Raw genomic sequence first — 16,762 nt, forward strand, 5'->3', positions numbered from 1 at the left:
AGGTGCCAGCATCCTACAATATTATGTTTGAGTGGAATTGTGGGCATTGCTTATTCTACATTTTTAAACTGTTCAATTTGCTTACACTAGATTTATAACTAGACTCACAAAGGTAGCATGGAAATAGTTGCATCCTACATTTGTGCCTAACAGCCCAGTGGTGAGAACACTCGGTCATGATACACATTTCAATCCCTTTGGTGCTTATTTTGGAACAGAATCTGCCAGCTCTCAAGGAACCGACCTAGTCAATAAAATAATGGAGTGAAATTCTGCCAAAGTTGTTTTGGTCTGTTTAGATACAAAATACACACTGAATCAGAGAGACTAAACAAGAATAACTATATAGTTAACCGTTAAACTCTCAACTTAGGGTTAACATTAACCCTTAATTTTACTCTATGCTCCAAAGAATGTGAAAGTGTTAAGCAAATCGGGATTTTAACAGGAGAAACCTCTCTCCCCCGAACAGTATAACCTCAAAATGTCCCTCCTGAGCAGCAGGGACTTCAGATTCAAACTCCTGTAAATCAGGTAGAGGACAGGCATGAACGTAGATGAGGTCTTAACCCTGGACAGAAAAAAAACACCTCCAACAAATGTAAGCCCTATACTCGCTGAAGATTATTACCTATGCATTCACTCACTCCTATCCCTACAAAAAATCTCCTGTCACGAACCTTATCTGTGTGGAGTTCTGTAATTAGATTGTTTCTGAAGTCCAAAGACAGCTCCTCTACACAACAGTCTGAAATGACCCCGAGAGCTGACAGAAGTAGAAGAATGGGCACCACAGCAAAAAATAATTAAGTTGATAGCCAAGGTTTACTCAGACAAAATTCCTTCTGAAGTCAAAGGCTGATGAATCCGTGTTTTGAACCACAAGCTTGTTACAACATGCAATGTTTCTCTTTCTGTTACCATTTACTCTAAATCCAAAACTGAGGATTGCCCCTGTGCACGGCAATGCTAAGTTTGCACATTTTTTTTTCAGCTCTAAAATACTGAAATCCTTTCTTATGCTAGAGAGAAAAAGAAAATAAAAGCACACTGCCAGGAAAAAAACCATTGCTTTTAAGTGAAATTTAAAAAAAAATAAAATTCTTTTTTGTCAATAAAAATATGCAAAGGTATTCAGTTCTATATCAAAAGATTTTGAAAACTTTTTATGAATAACGTAGCTACATCTTGTAAGTACACTTCGAAATGTACTTCTGGTAGCACAAGGCTGCTTAACGCAGCAGACAAATACGTAAGATAAAATGACTAGACAGCGAAGGCAGAGTAACACCCGAAGTAAGATAGTAACTTAGATAAGCTACTGACTCAATTTAAGGATGAGTTCCCTAATCTGCACAGAATGTTTTCTCAGATGCCTATTTCACGTCCATGCCTTCAGCTAGGCAGGCAACGTAGATTATTTTACCGACACAGGAGGATGTACATCACGGTTGCTCCCCTACAATGTGACCTAATGAAGACCAGGGGAAGAGGGAGGAAGGAAGAGAGCCATCATGGATTCCTTGTCCAGGAGGACTACCTGCAGACAACAGAGCCGTAAGTGGGGAATGATGCCCCTGTTCACCCAGAAGTACTGGGCTTGAGGTACAGTTACTGGTCAAGACCACACGATACCAGGTACGTAGACCATTAGATAAGACGGTAAGGTGCCACTCATGTGATCTTTCTGGTTACAGTAGGTATCAATGATAGCATTAACATATATAAATATATATATAGCTGTAAGCATTAAGAGCTTACAATACAATTTTGTGTAGTTTTGCTCTGAAAAACTAAACTACACTAAAACAATCGCTCAGCCCCCTAAGATGCAGGCAGCATTATCTGATTACACTCATGTTTAGACTTTTGGTTTCCATGTCTGATGAGTCCACCAGGATGACAATAGGCAGAGATAGCCTCTACTCTGTCTTTTGTACTTTTCAGAAAAGTAAAGTTAGTTAAGTTTTAATAACTGGATTACACAGTACCACAAATTTTGTGTGACTCGACTTGCAGAGAAAATAAAAAGAACTCATACAAATAAAGCAGGAAAAGAAAATTAATCACATAATAACCACAGTAGGTTAAATACACAAGCAAGAAAAAAAAAAAAATTCAAACCTAGCCTGAGTTTACAAGGCAACTACATAGAAAAATCACTCTTTTTGGTGTGAAGTTATTGTTTAGAGTTTATTCCTCTCTATCTCCTGTTTGCCCCTATACTGTATGTTTATCCCCTAATAAGAACATAAGAAATGCCCTGTTGGGTTAGACCCAGACTAATGTCCTGTTACCAAAAAAGGCAAGAGGAGATGACATTTAGGGAGAACACCTGATCCTGGTTGTTATCTATGGTCATCAAAGATTATTCCTGAGGCAGAGAAAATAAATAGAAGATTTTTTCAGACCACCTCCCTTCCCTCTGTGAGAGACTCCTCCAGGTCTGGTGAAGATGCTCTGGCCCAAAATGTCAACATTGTTCAGGACCCGCTTCCTTTTTTCCCGGGCTTGTAAGAAGCATCTCCTCTACGACTCAAGGGTAGGTGGACTCCAAAGAGAAACGATGGTAGGTTACACTGCCACTCACATGACAAAAAATAATTTATTCTCAAATATTTGTTCATCCCTACTAGCTTGCTACAGTATACCTGCAACACCACTGCTCCTGTATCTCTCATCTCTCATGCTCTTTGCACAGAGTAAGATACAAAGAACATCTGAGAAATGTCAAGAAACCCATCACTAGAAACAGCCATACAACTTAGTGCAGTATTGACGCCAAGATGGTGAGCAAACATGTATTTTGTATCAAGGGACTTGTGAGTCACAGTTAACATGAAGTCACATGTCAGTACTAACATAAAATGAGCGTGATATTAGTATTAGAGACAAAAAGAGTGCAAGGGGGTGGAAGGGAAACTATCAATGTTTACTTTTTGTTCCTTGATGCTGCATGATTTACATTTTGCTGTCAGTGTTGGCATGAACGGCAATGTCCTCAGCACTACTGACGCTAGGAAAAATCTATTGCCAACTGTTACAGTCTTAATTTTTTTTTAGGCTTTTTCTTCTTCATTAAGACAGAAGCACAAACAACAGAAGCCAGAATTCATATAGTTGCCTCAACTCTGGAGGAAGCCTTCAACATGGTCTTTGGAAACTGCTCTACAAATGTAACTTAAGATTTGCCGCATCTGATTTTCTGAGTGTGGGATAAAGAGGCCCAACAGATTTAAGTACTCTTCGGGAATGCGCCCCTCCTAAAAATGGAAATCTGCTGTGCTGTGTAGTCAAAGACATAAGCACAGGAAGGACACAGGTCAACCCCTAAGAATTTAGAGTCTAATTAAAGACCAGTATTGGGTGACATTCCTTACTTTACAGAGGCTCAGCTGTAAATCTTCACAGATTCATTTTTAAGCTTACCTAAACACTGCAGTTGGATACATTTCAGATTACCTCTCACTTTCACAGAGGTTACAAAAAAACAACTTTTTCAATTTTGCATCTTTGCTCAAGGCGACAGGATGCCTGAACATTTCTGACACGCCACAAGTCAAAAGATGACAAGCGTGCCTTAATAAGGCTCACATCCTCATAATGTTGTAACTGCACAGGCCTTGGCCTCTTAGATTCTTACGAAGAAATCAATTTGTCACTATTCTTCACTGCCGCTAAATTGCTCAGAAAGAGCATGTAGAACAAGTGATACATGCTTTTCCTTGGTTCTTGCCTACTCTGGGCCTTTGCTTACAGCTGAACTTCTACAAAGAAAATGAGGAAACACATACCTACAGAACTAGTTATATTTCCTATGAAAATAGGAGCTTCTTGAGTTTCTCGATTTGCATTAAGTTTTGTGGCTTTAAGTGTACTGTTATATTGCCTACGTTTGTGGGGGGTGGAGGGGAAGATGACAGGAAGAGGAAACGTAGGTATTTTTAATTAAGCTGTAAAACTAATTGTGCTCTCAAACTTATTTCCCTCCTATGTCCCTCACTGTCTCAGAACACTAATTCCACAGTAAAGGAAGGGTGATTCATCACCATTGTTCAGACTTAGATTATGCACATATAATCAAACTCAGTTGCATTATCACAGCTTGATAAACTATTATTTACCAAATGAGTGTGGTAGCTGATTATGTGCACACAGTCAAGCCATCTTAGTTATGAAGTAAAACAGATAACTTGAGGCTTAATGAAGGCAGCAGAATGTTAGTACTGAGTCCGCAATCAGGATGAGCTATGAAGGCACACAACGATTACTGCGACTGAGCTGACAAGCATTGACTTCTTAACTGTGCTAACTCGAACATGTGATGAAGTACTTACACATCTCTGATAAAGCTGATAAAACAAAGATGGTGCTGGTTATCCTACCTTCATCCATTGTGATCAACATATATCCTATGCAAATATTCAATCCTTTAAATATGTCACGGACTGCAGGCATAATGACATCATGGCCAACATGTCTATCTTTTTTTTACTCTTCAGAAGGAAACTACAATTTATCGCTCTGAGCCTAGAAGGGCTAACATAAATATTCTATAATTGATAAATGCAATTAATCTTCGACGTGTCTCCTATTTAATCTCCAGAATAAACAGCAAGTTTTCCTATTCACTTTGGAGTGCCACAAACTTGAACAATATTTCATAGAATCATAGAATGGTTTTGGTTGGAAGGGACCTTAAAGATCATCTAGTTCCAACCCCCCTGCCATGGGCAGGCACACCTTCCACTAGACCCGGTTGCTCAAAGCCCCATCCAACCTGGCCTTGAACACTGCCAGGGATGGGGCATCCACAACTTCTCTGGGCAACCTGTTCCAGTGCCTCACCACCCTCAGAGTGAACAATTTCTTCCTTATACCTAATCTAAATCTACCCTCTTTCAGTTTAAAGCCATTACCCTTTGTCCTATGACTACACGCCCTTGTAAAAAGTCCCTCTCCAGCTTTCTTGTGGGCACCCTTGAGGTACTGGAAAGCTGCTATAAGGTCTCCCTGTAGCCTTCTCTTCTCCAGGCTCAACAACCCCAGCTCTCTCAGCCTGTCTTCATAGAAGTGCTCCAGCCCTCTGATCATTTTCATGGCCCTCCTCTAGACACACACCAATGGGTCCGTGTCCTTCTTATGCTGGGGGCCCCAGAGCTGAACGCAGTTCTCCAGGTGGGGTCTCATAAGAGATGAGTAGAAGGGGAGAATCACCCTCCCTCGACCTGCTGGTCATGCTTCTTTTGATGCAGCCCAGGATACAGTTGGCTCTCTGGGCTGCAAGTGCACATTTCTGGCTGATGTTGAGCTTCTCATCAACCAACACCCCCAAGTCCTTCTCCTCAGGGCCGCTCTCAATCCATTCTCCGCCCAGCCTGTACTTGTGCTTGGGATTGCCCCAACCCATGTGCAGGACCTTGCACTTGGCCTTGCTGAACTTCATGAGGTTTGCACGGGCCCACCTCTCAAGCCTGTCAAGGTCCCTCTGGATGGCATCCCTTCCCTCCAGTGTGTTGACTGCACCACACAGCTTGGTATCATCGGCAAACTTGCTGAGGGTGCACTCAATCCCACTGTCCATGTCACTGACAAAGATGTTAAACAGCGCTGGTGCCAATAGCGACCCCTGAGGAACACCACTTGCCACTGGTCTCCACTTGGACATCGAGCTGTTGACCACAACTCTTTTGAGTGCGACCATCCTTATCCAGGCAATTCCCACCAAGTGGTCCATCCATCAAATCCACGTCTCTCCAATTTAGAGACAAGGATGTCATGCAGGACAGTGTCAAATGCTTTGCACGAGTCCAGGTAGATGACATCAGCTGCTCTTCCCTTAACCACTAACGCTGTAACCCCGTCGTAGAAGGCCACCAAATTTGTCGGGCACGGTTTGCATTTAGTGAAGCCATGTTGGCTGTCACCAATCACCTCCTTGTTTTCCTTGTGCCTTAGCATAGTTTCCAGGAGGATCTGCTCCGTGATCTTGCCAGGCACAGAGGTGAGACTGACTGGCTTGTAGTTCACCAGGTCTTTCTTTTTTCCCTTTTCCCTATTTACAGACAAATTTTATCATACAGCTAGGCCTTTGCTCTGTATCGTCACCTAACTTAGGTACACTGCAGTTAGGTACCAGCAACAAAGAGACCTGATGTATGGAGATCAACAGTATAATCCTAAAGTGTGAGCTGAGCGTGTTTTAAGGAGAGGTGATAAGGTTCTTGACATTATTTTGCTGAAAAGCGGCTCAAAAAAAAAAAATGCATTTTGTATTGATATAATAACACTGGAAAGCTAATCAACCAGCTAGAGAAAGCCTATAAAGGAGCAACTATGACTGGTTGCACGCACTGAGACAGCCTAGTTAATCCAAGTCTCATGGCACTATGAGAAGAACAGACATAGGGGAAGACCATTTGCATATGTTAAATTGCAATAAATTTGCAGGATATAAATGAGAACAGTTGAAATGAAGGGCTGAAATTCAGGTGAGGCAGAAGCTTATGGCTGAGAATAATGCATACGTATGCGATGCTGAGGACTGCGTGCCAGAGAGATTATTTTGGCAAAGGTGACTGAGGAAAAGGGTAAATCGCAAAAGTGACTGAGGAAAAGGGCAGATAGCAAAAGTGACTGATGAAAAGGGGTGCACAGCATATTGGATGATTACATAGCTGAAGATTCACGGAAGTAAATGCAAGGAGTAATGGAAATACGAGTAAACACGAAGAAGTGGTAACAACCAACTTCATTAACCAAGTGGGACATCAAAGTTTTAACAATGCAAGCAATGTATCTGAAACATGGACCAAGCTATTTCAAGACTTGTATGCACAGAAATATTCAAGAAACCTAGTCATCTATCATTTCCCATAACCGAGGATTTCAGATACATGAATTTTACCAGCGCAACAGCAGAAACAATAAGGAAGAGCCCTCTTAAAGTTAAATAAAGAGTGAAAGAAAATAAATCTATGTCATAAAAAAAGGAGCAGTAGGAGAATGAGTAAAAAGGAGTGCTCCTTCTGGCAATTAGATGATGCTGAACGGAGCACAGAGGAGTAGTAATGGTTAAGAACAAGCAGTAAGAGCTGAAATTAAAAGTTGCTGGTGTAAATGCAGCTCCTAAAGAAGACACATAGGACAGGGAAACGGATCAGTGAATTTGTTGCTACAATGCATACAGAGACTCCGAATCTTACTTAAGGCACTTCACAGCTCTGACGCAATATGAGAAAAGATGGGTATGCCAACAAAGCCAATCTAGGACTTGCTAGAGCAACACAAGAAAAAGAAAGATAAGAGGTGATGGCAAGTGTGGAGAAACAAGTAGTACTAATTGAAATGAAAAATTACAATCAAAGGAAATACTGCACCACATTGGGTCAACTGCATTATGGAGGTTAAGTGCATTTAGATGATACAACTGGTGGAATATAAAGCAAAGGAAACTGCAAAGACAGATTGGAGAAAAACAGTACTATCAAAGATCAGGTGAAGGGACTGACAAAAGTATAATGTTAGATGCTTCAAACCAGAAGGCAGAACATGGAGGTAAAGAAATGTAGATGTAGAAGCTCTCCATGGAAACTGAACTCACGCTTACCAAAAAAGGCTGAAGAGTAGATTATTTCCTGACTGAAACGTTAAGGAAAGATACAGCAGAGGAATGACTGATGACAGTCCAACTGACAAGGCAACTTAGGTGAAGACGTAAGAATACAGTATAGGTGAGATAAGAAGGTATATATTTAAAACAGTTATACAGCCTCCCTCACTATCAACCTGGATCATACAGAATCTTAACGGACTCATTCTTCCAACAACATTTATAGATAGGGCAATAGTATTACCACATTCTAGAAATGGGGACCTAAGCAACTTGCTCACAGTCACAGAGGAATTTTATGATCAAGCAGAGAACTGAGTTTAGGTCTCTCAAGTAGTACATCATCCTTTTCCTCTAGAAGCAAATAAAATAGTAGGATACTCTCCCAGTGCACTATAACAGGATATGTGAAAGAAGTTTTGGAAGATGAATATGGAGATTTTGTTTTGAAGACACAAAGGAAGAGAGGCATAGAAAGGCTAATTTCATCACGATAAAAACCACTAAAATTAAGTTTACTCAGGGCTAGTGTCTGCCAGTGACAAGAACGAAGACAAAGGAGGGGACAGAAAGACAGACAGCGTATTGGAACAGAGAGGAAAACACAAACCACGAATGTAAATAAGTTGCTGGGATACAGAAAATGGGGGGAGGGAGGAAAACAGACTGACTAAATACTAAAATTAAGCAGTTTACAGCAGATGGAGAAGGTGAAAGCAAGCAAGCAAGCAACAAAACTCAAGAATTAAACATGGAAAAGCAGGAGACCAACCTGCTAATGAAAAATCAGGAACTGAATATTCAGAAAAACAAATAATGAAAGTGCATCAAACAATGCTGCAGGTAAATAGTCAAGTGAAAGAAAGTCAGAACATTTTGCCAGACATCAGAAAAAAGGTGGCCACTTGCAAAAAAACTTCAAGTAGAAAGTACAGGGAAAGGAGTAGGGTCAACTTTTCCATTCTCACACTTGAACAGTAGCACAGACACAGACTCACCGAGCACGGAATGGAAAATGTACACAATGTTTATCAGACTCCTAATGACTAATAGAAAAACGCATGTACATGGAAGAAGATTCCCCATAGCTGGAAAGCATATTAGAATACTTATCGTTTTCAGCTGTACCTAAATAATTTGTGAAAGGCTAAGAAGCTTCTGGGAGAAGATGTGCTTTTTATGGGTCTCTCCTAAAAGCTTTGGAACCTTAGCAACAACAAAATTAGCTTGCTAAATAAAAAGGCAGACCCTCTCTCAGAACCTTTCATATACAGAAGCAGAATTCTGCACTGGGACCCTAAGATATAATGTAGGCATATTGGTAGCTTTATTCTCAATCTACAGGACAGCAATATGAAGAAGCTACATGAAAGAAACCCAGGAGTTTTAACAACTGCACTATTTATTGGCAATTCCTTTTGAACAATATTTAAAATATGTCCCTTCATCTGGTTTCTAACCAAACAGTATAGATCAACAGTGCCGGAAAGCTAGAAGTGAGAATTCTGGGAACAAATGTGTACATACTTATGACTCTGCCCTGCAAATGACATAAGAAAAACGTAAGTCAGGAGAGAACAAGAGAGATGTCACTATCTTTATACATCATTTTGCAACAAACATAAAACCTAACAAAAGGATCTATTCCAACTGACACTAAAAGGAAGATAATAAAAGCTCTGCAATGTATCTTTCCCCTTCCTCTACCCCATACCTAACTGATAAAATTTGTTACTATAAACTACATTTATCACCCTTGTAATCAAACACCTCTCTACTACCAAACACACTGCCTCTACCGCAACACTGTAAGAAGCTTTAAGTATAAAGCATGTTCAGGAAGGACATCAATTCATTCCTAATGTTAACAAATTAGGGCAGAGAAGAGGGCTGGGATCAGGCAAGATCTTCCATGAACGAAACCTTTCGTATAGAAAAAAAGAGACATATGTAAATTCAGCTGTCCTGTAGTTGTATATTTGATTAACAATGATGTTCCTCACTGTAGCATTCAAAATATTGCATCTAAAGACAAAAAACAAGAACAGAAAACACAAATAATACATAGTTAAATCTGATGCCAAGGGCAGACATTCCATTTAGGCTTACAGTATCAGATAAATATTACTGCCTGACAATTACTATAGCTGTGGGGTTTTTGTCTTTGCTGAAGTACAAAGAAATTAGGGCAGAGAAGAGGGCTGGGATCAGGCAAGATCTTCCATGAACGAAACCTTTCGTATAGAAAAAAAGAGACATATGTAAATTCAGCTGTCCTGTAGTTGTATATTTGATTAACAATGACGTTCCTCACTGTAGCATTCAAAATATTGCATCTAAAGACAAAAAACAAGAACAGAAAACACAAATAATACATAGTTAAATCTGATGCCAAGGGCAGACATTCCATTTAGGCTTACAGTATCAGATAAATATTACTGCCTGACAATTACTATAGCTGTGGGGTTTTTGTCTTTGCTGAAGTACAAAGAAATTAGGGCAGAGAAGAGGGCTGGGATCAGGCAAGATCTTCCATGAACGAAACCTTTCGTATAGAAAAAAAGAGACATATGTAAATTCAGCTGTCCTGTAGTTGTGTATTTGATTAACAATGATGTTCCTCACTGTAGCATTCAAAATATTGCATCTAAAGACAAAAAACAAGAACAGAAAACACAAATAATACATAGTTAAATCTGATGCCAAGGGCAGACATTCCATTTAGGCTTACAGTATCAGATAAATATTACTGCCTGACAATTACTATAGCTGTGGGGTTTTTGTCTTTGCTGAAGTACAAAGAAATAAAAAAACAGACGTTTAAGAAGTAAAATAAACATTGTATATTGGCACAGTGATTATTATTAGTAACTTTTCCAGAATTATTTACACTTACATTTCCAGACTGACCACTGCTATTTGTAATGCTGTTTGTGGAGTTAAGACTGCTGCTCCATTCATTTGCAATTCCTATGCTGTCTGTTGAAAACAGGTGAGCGCCTGGCTTTGATTGACAACCAGTTTGCAGTATGACTACATTCATGGTGTCCTCTGTTGAAGGAATCCCCAACAAATTACACACAGATTTGATACTTAGCTGTGTGAATTTAACAATTACATACCTAGTACCAAACACAGCACCTGTCACATGGAAACATCAATCACACACAAGAAATCTCTCTCTTTTTCTTTAAATATAAGCATAAAGGCAAGGTAAGAATAATATAATTCACCATTATGTATTTGTGGCTACTAACAAATGCGATACTCTTATTTACTTGCTCCATCAAAAATTGGCAGGAGGTAGATTGAAATTCATATATTTAAAGTATTCTAGATTTTGCTTTATTTTCCAGAAACTCTATCACACCAGGGTTTAAAGACAACAGTTTTAGAACTCTTGACCGGAAAGGTAACAATGGCATCATAATTATAGGGTTCTTTGTTTTCTTTTTCCAGTCTAGAACCAACTGACTTAATCACAAAACAATTTGAAGAGAATACGGGACTTGTACTATTTAACTTAAAAAGGAACAATAACCTTTGAGAAGTTCATTATTAACTTAGACGTAAATTGTGACCAATGACTTGTTAATTTGCAGACCAGAAAATTCAACTCAAAGTGACTGAACAATTACTTTGCAATTCCCCAAAGGCTACTTTGTTAAACTATTAAACATCTTAGATATTTGATTCTTTAAATGTGCAATGTATTAAAGAGATTTAGACTTCTAGTTTTACAGGCAAATGATGAGTTAACAAAAAAAGTGTTTACTTTAGTAAGCAATTACAGTTAATAACATTCCTCACCTCATAATCCAAGCACACAAGACATCAAAGTAAGGAGGTCAGGACTGAAAACAAAATCTCTCAATAAATTCTACAGGTACGGCAAGATTTTTTTCATCTCTAGCCACTACTACATTTCTGAAGGGGTAATGATAAACTACAGTTAAATATAAAATTTAAACATTTCTCTCTACTAGAAACAATAAATAGCTCTGATAGAGTGTACGAAAGTACAAGCCATAGTAGGAAACAGAATGAGATACATAGACACCTCTCTTCAGTGGAGATAGCATTGCTGAGGATTGTTTCTAATCACGTGGCGTTTTTCTATCTAGCATTTAATTTATCAGAACTCTGCAGCCTTCTTACTACATGGTCCAATGCTTTACCAAATAGTTCCACTGTTGTACAAATTACAAAAATAGGGACATGGCTCACAAAAGAGAAAGGAAAAAGCTACTAGTAAGCACTGCTACACACACCAGTCCAGTCCAGCCACACCCAAAAAAAACCCCAGAAGGAAAAAGAAGCCATAGGGATTGAAAAGATAATGTCACTAGACCTCTGCTGTTCCTCTTACCAAATGAGTGCAAAGAACAGTTGGGAAGACAGAGACAGATGCGCTGACTTTTTGTAATTGACTCTCACTTTCACTACATATCATCTCATTGTACAGCTGCTTGCCCAGAGAAAGGCCAGTCAGCCATCTTATGTCCAGTCAACCCTCACACTGTCCTAGGAAAAAGCACTATTCGATTCATGCTGTCTCTTAAATCTTCATTAGCTTTTTTTCCCTGACACAACCACATATTTGTCCAATATCCTTCCTATAAATGAGTGTAAGTAGTCATACCACCCTAAAAGGGTAGTATAAGACTGCTTCCCAAACATTTCAAAGAGAAATAATGCCTCCTTTCTCTTTCCAAGGTATTTAGGGAGAATAGCATGATCAGTTTTTGCTATCCTGCTTATGGATTGTAAGTCAACCAGACACATGAAATTCAGAATATGGGCTTCTACATCATTCTAATTTCTTCCAAGAGTGGACATCATAGCTTGTGGCCAGCTGCACAGAAGGTACAAATTCTACAGCGTAAGCCTCCCCGAGTCTAACCATATATTCTCAAAGACCTATAGCCGTTGTAGGAGATTGCAACTGACAGAAAAGCAAGTCTCACATGGTGGCCCATCTCATGGCAATCTCATGGAGATTAGGATACAGCCCTCAAAAAGAATTTCAACTATCTAATCCCAGTGCAGTGGTGCTTCAGGGATTATCTATCAGTAGCCTAGGATGTTATGTAGAAATAGGGTTGTACTCTTTATGAGATGCAACCTTTGCATCTATATAGCCTCCTTAGAATTTGCACTAGCATGGCTTGGGTATTATGAATGTAAGAGTTACCATGGTTAGTCTAGGTCTGGCCTGGGGAATCCCATCCTTCAGGAAGTCAGAAGTAAGTTTTTTCATTATTGCAATCTTGGCACCGACAGAAGAAAACAGACTTGGAAGAACAATCTGAAGGCAAATGCCTTCAGTAACAGAAGCTGTTAAACAGGAGATGTGTTCTTTGAAGTGTTTCCAAATTTTTGCCAGCAGAATTTCAGTATGCCTGTGTTTCCGTTTCAAAAAAAATCTATTTTTTGTTACGGTGCCAGTTGTAGTCAGGCAATGAATGGACAAATGTGTGCCGCAGAGAGGTGTTCATTATTTGTAGACAGTCTGTTACTGAAGTGTCCCAAAATACACCAGCTACTCTTTGTTTTGCAAAGGGTGTCAGGGAGCTGTGTCAGATCCCACTGCTTCTCTACTTTCCAGGATCAGGTGCCCTCCCTCCTGTCACAACAGTGTCTTTGGGACTACACTGAACCTAGGGCTTCAGCCAGTCGGGGGGGAAAAAAACAGTAAGTGACATTCATAAGACAATACTGTCTGCAGCCAGGGCCTCAAGGGAAAAGCAGTCTTGGAGGAATAGTAATATTCCTTGTGATCTTCAAAAGGGAGGGAGAAAAGGGAAAAAAAATGGTCAGCTGGTTCTGAGGAACTCATTGAGGGAAGATCAGGAATGCTATATAATAGAGAGAGTTCTCTGTAAGAGAATGTGTACTTCTACAAATTACTTCACACAGAATGGTAAAAATTGCTGGAATACATGTATGAATGGTGGGAAATCTTCCTCTACCCGTTCCACACAGCTAGGGCTTCACTGAAGTTAGGTGGAGAACACCCATAATTCGTGATTCAAAGAGATGCATGAACCAAGAGTTTCATGCTTTTCCTACTGATAAGATCTACAGCTCCAAAACCATTCTCCCCCCCCCTTCCCTAATATGGAAGGGACAGAAAACATTTTATTCTACAGACATAGCAGGCGGAATGTCAGAGCTGCTGAACTAAGCTTAAAGCTGTTGCCAACAGCAGAAAGGCACTCTTGCTGATAGTAACCATACGTCTAACTTCTGATGGACTATTCAGACTACAAGAGACAGTGGGTGGGTACTGTTGCAAGATTTCAAGTTCATTTGTTGAGATTTCCTGCTTACACAGTCTTCATTGCAGATGACGCAAGCCAAAGAGTTCCAGGGCATGCTGGCTAAGCCATATTAAGTCTCTTCTGATGGACATAAAATTCTGTCTAATGCAACTATGTGGAGAAAATTAAGCTGCTGCTTCTCAGTTAGCACTGCTAACATGTTCAAAGTCTCAGGAATTCTCTCAGAGTTCTTGAGATTTTTAAAGAGTACAAGAATTCATCCTACAGAGTAGAAGAAAGAACGGGGTTGGGGTAGAAGGATTAGCAACAGGTTAGAAAGATATCCCTTAGGGAGAATAACATCAGCAAATTGTTAAGTTTGGACCTTCCTTCAGCCCTCTTTATCCTTAGCCTGGGCAACGCTTAACTTTTCCTTAGAGATGGAAATCTTGTTTATTGTCAATGAGAGCTTCCTGCGAGAATGATTCCTCTCATAGGAATCAAGCATCAACTGGACTGTTAAAAGATACTAATGATCAAGACACACAAAAGTAAATCATGATGGGGTCTCAAAAGAACTCCAGTTTCCAAGAGCTCTGCTGACTTTATCCTGTACACCCTCCATGCTGGAGAGGCAAGAAGGGAGGTAGCATTCAGTATGCCCTAAGGAAGAAAACCAGAGAATATGCAGCCTTCTCCCACAGGAGTTTTGCAGCATGTCACAATTATACCATGCTGCATGTCTGCAGTGAATTTGTTTAAATCATACTTTTTCAGCTGTTTCAGGAAAGAAAAAACTTATATCAGATAAACAGAACAGCAAACCCAGTGCCATAAATTACTTCTGTAACAAAATGGGTATTTTCGGACTTTCCTGAGTCAAAGAAGTACTTGCCAACACTGGCAAACAGTGAAGGACTTGATTTAGGAGATAGCCCCAACAGCATGAAAGCGAAGGCAGTGAAGCTACTTTTCAGGTGAAGAAACTGTCAATACTGACTTCACTGCCATAATGTTTTGAAGAATTGCTAGGTCTTAGAATAATGGGCTTCTTGAAATAAATATAGGAGGTTATTTATCCTTCCTTTTCTTTGAGTAACAAAACCACAGAAAAGGAAAATCAGTCATCCCACAGAAGTTAAAAGACAAGCTGACCATACCACAGTCTCAGAAACAAAAGCTGGGGACAGCAAGAATGACTCTCTTCACTGGAAGTCTTTTAGGTAAGCAAGTGACACAATAAATGGTTTTATAGAACATCACTTTTGCCTAGACAGGTTAGACAGAGAGAGGAGACTGCCATTACTTATCATTAGCGAATCATAAGATAAATACTACTGAATTGCAGAAACTTGGAGCTTTCCAAAATTGGTAGGGTGTCTCATCCCTCCTTCCAGCTCTAGAAGCAGAATGCAAAAAGTAAGATAGGAGCAACCTCTTTTTTTCTTTTTGAACAATAAATATGAGGTTTTACTGATTACATAATCAAGCAAAAATTACATAATCAAAAAAGAAAAGATTTATCACCTATAGGAAACCAGTTACATAGAAATGCTTCAAGTTCTGCCTTGCATCACAACTGAAAAGAAGGCATGAATAGTCGTTACAGCAACTGCACACTTCACATTTTGGAGTGCAGGAAGAGTGTAGGGGTAACCTAAGTTGATACTACTGTTAAAAAGAATCTGATGATGCATACCCAGAATTAATCTGTGTAGATGCATACCGAAGAATTGCGTGCTCTCTTGGAAAAACGTGGCCCCTCTTCCCTTTTTCTATATATAACAGTTTGGGTACAGTGAAGATGTAAGTGGGCTATGAAGGAAAGAGGACAGCTGACATAATTTTCTCTGTGTTCTTTTTCAGTTTAGCTAAGGCCCTAGTTCTGCAAATACTTGCAAGGATGTTTAACTTTCACCTGAGAAGTTTACTATAGGTTCCAATAGGACAGCTAATGTACTTTAAAAAGTCAAGCATGTGTGTAGAAAATTGCCAAATCAAGCTCAAAAAGTTACAGGGACAAGCTGCATTTGTAAAGAAAAGCACCTCCTGTTTTACTGCTGATGCAAATTTGATGCAAATGCAGCAAGCTCCCATAGCAATGTACAGTATTAAAAGATATGGAATGAATTTCTAAAAACAAGTGACATCAAATGCCATTTATGCATTAAAATTAATGGTGGTAAGTCACTTCTGTTACTGATGTTTAGAAATGATGGTTCACTTTTATGAACACTAATATAAAGTAACGGTTCTCTTACTTACTTTCAACATGTGCAAACGCACAAAATGGACCGCGTGGGCAGTAACCTGTTTGGCGCATGTCATTGCACTTTGTAGATTTATATATCTAAACAAAACAGAAGGGTTGTTAACCTAAACATATGTTACGTAATGACAAAATAGTTAGAAAATTTTAAAACGTTTAAATGAAAAATTCTGAATATTTGCTAACAATATGTATTACACCATTTCCTCAGAAAATTCAGGTCTTACAATAATTTTTAAAGATCAAATAGAGGAGCAGAATTTTAAGAAAAGCAAACCTGACACAAGAGAATCTTAACCCTCTTCTGTACAATAATAAATACTAAGTAACAGTATTTTAGAAAAGCAGTGTTTAAACTACTTTGGTTTTCCATGTTGTACAGAAACAAGTCAAACATCGGGAATAAAATGTTCAAAGTCATTTACAACACTTGTAAGAAATTTTGCAGGAGAAATGATGTATGTCACAGAGCAGCTTTCAAAGCTGAAAAAAAGCCCAACCCAGTATGTTTTTTTCAACACAGTTCCTTCGTGAGGACACCTGTACTATTCGAATCACCCTAACATTCAAGTGTCTTTGTCTAACCTGACTGGGGTGCGTGAGAACTGAAGTAATACT

The 16,762-nt window shown here is 39.3% G+C and overlaps 1 protein-coding gene across 11 annotated transcripts in view; it reads right to left on the bottom strand.

The window, feature by feature from the left end:
* The window catches only part of UNKL (unk like zinc finger), a 61,068-nt gene that overhangs the window by 26,545 nt on the left and 17,761 nt on the right, over positions 1-16,762 (bottom strand). For 4 of the 11 annotated variants that reach the window (XM_075719135.1, XM_075719137.1, XM_075719133.1 and 1 more), the window contains 2 exons: positions 16,141-16,225; positions 10,509-10,663 (listed from right to left, as the gene is read on the bottom strand). The exons of 2 other annotated variants lie outside the window; for them this stretch is intronic. In XM_075719135.1, the coding sequence (XP_075575250.1) occupies positions 10,509-10,663; positions 16,141-16,225 (240 nt within the window). Of the gene's footprint in view, positions 1-10,508; positions 10,679-16,140; positions 16,226-16,762 lie in introns of all 11 variants that reach the window. 5 more of the 11 variants (XM_075719142.1, XM_075719139.1, XM_075719136.1 and 2 more) reach the window with 3 other exon arrangements.

Source organism: Pelecanus crispus, chromosome 11, assembly GCF_030463565.1.
Source record: "Pelecanus crispus isolate bPelCri1 chromosome 11, bPelCri1.pri, whole genome shotgun sequence".
NCBI lineage: Eukaryota > Metazoa > Chordata > Aves > Pelecaniformes > Pelecanidae > Pelecanus > Pelecanus crispus.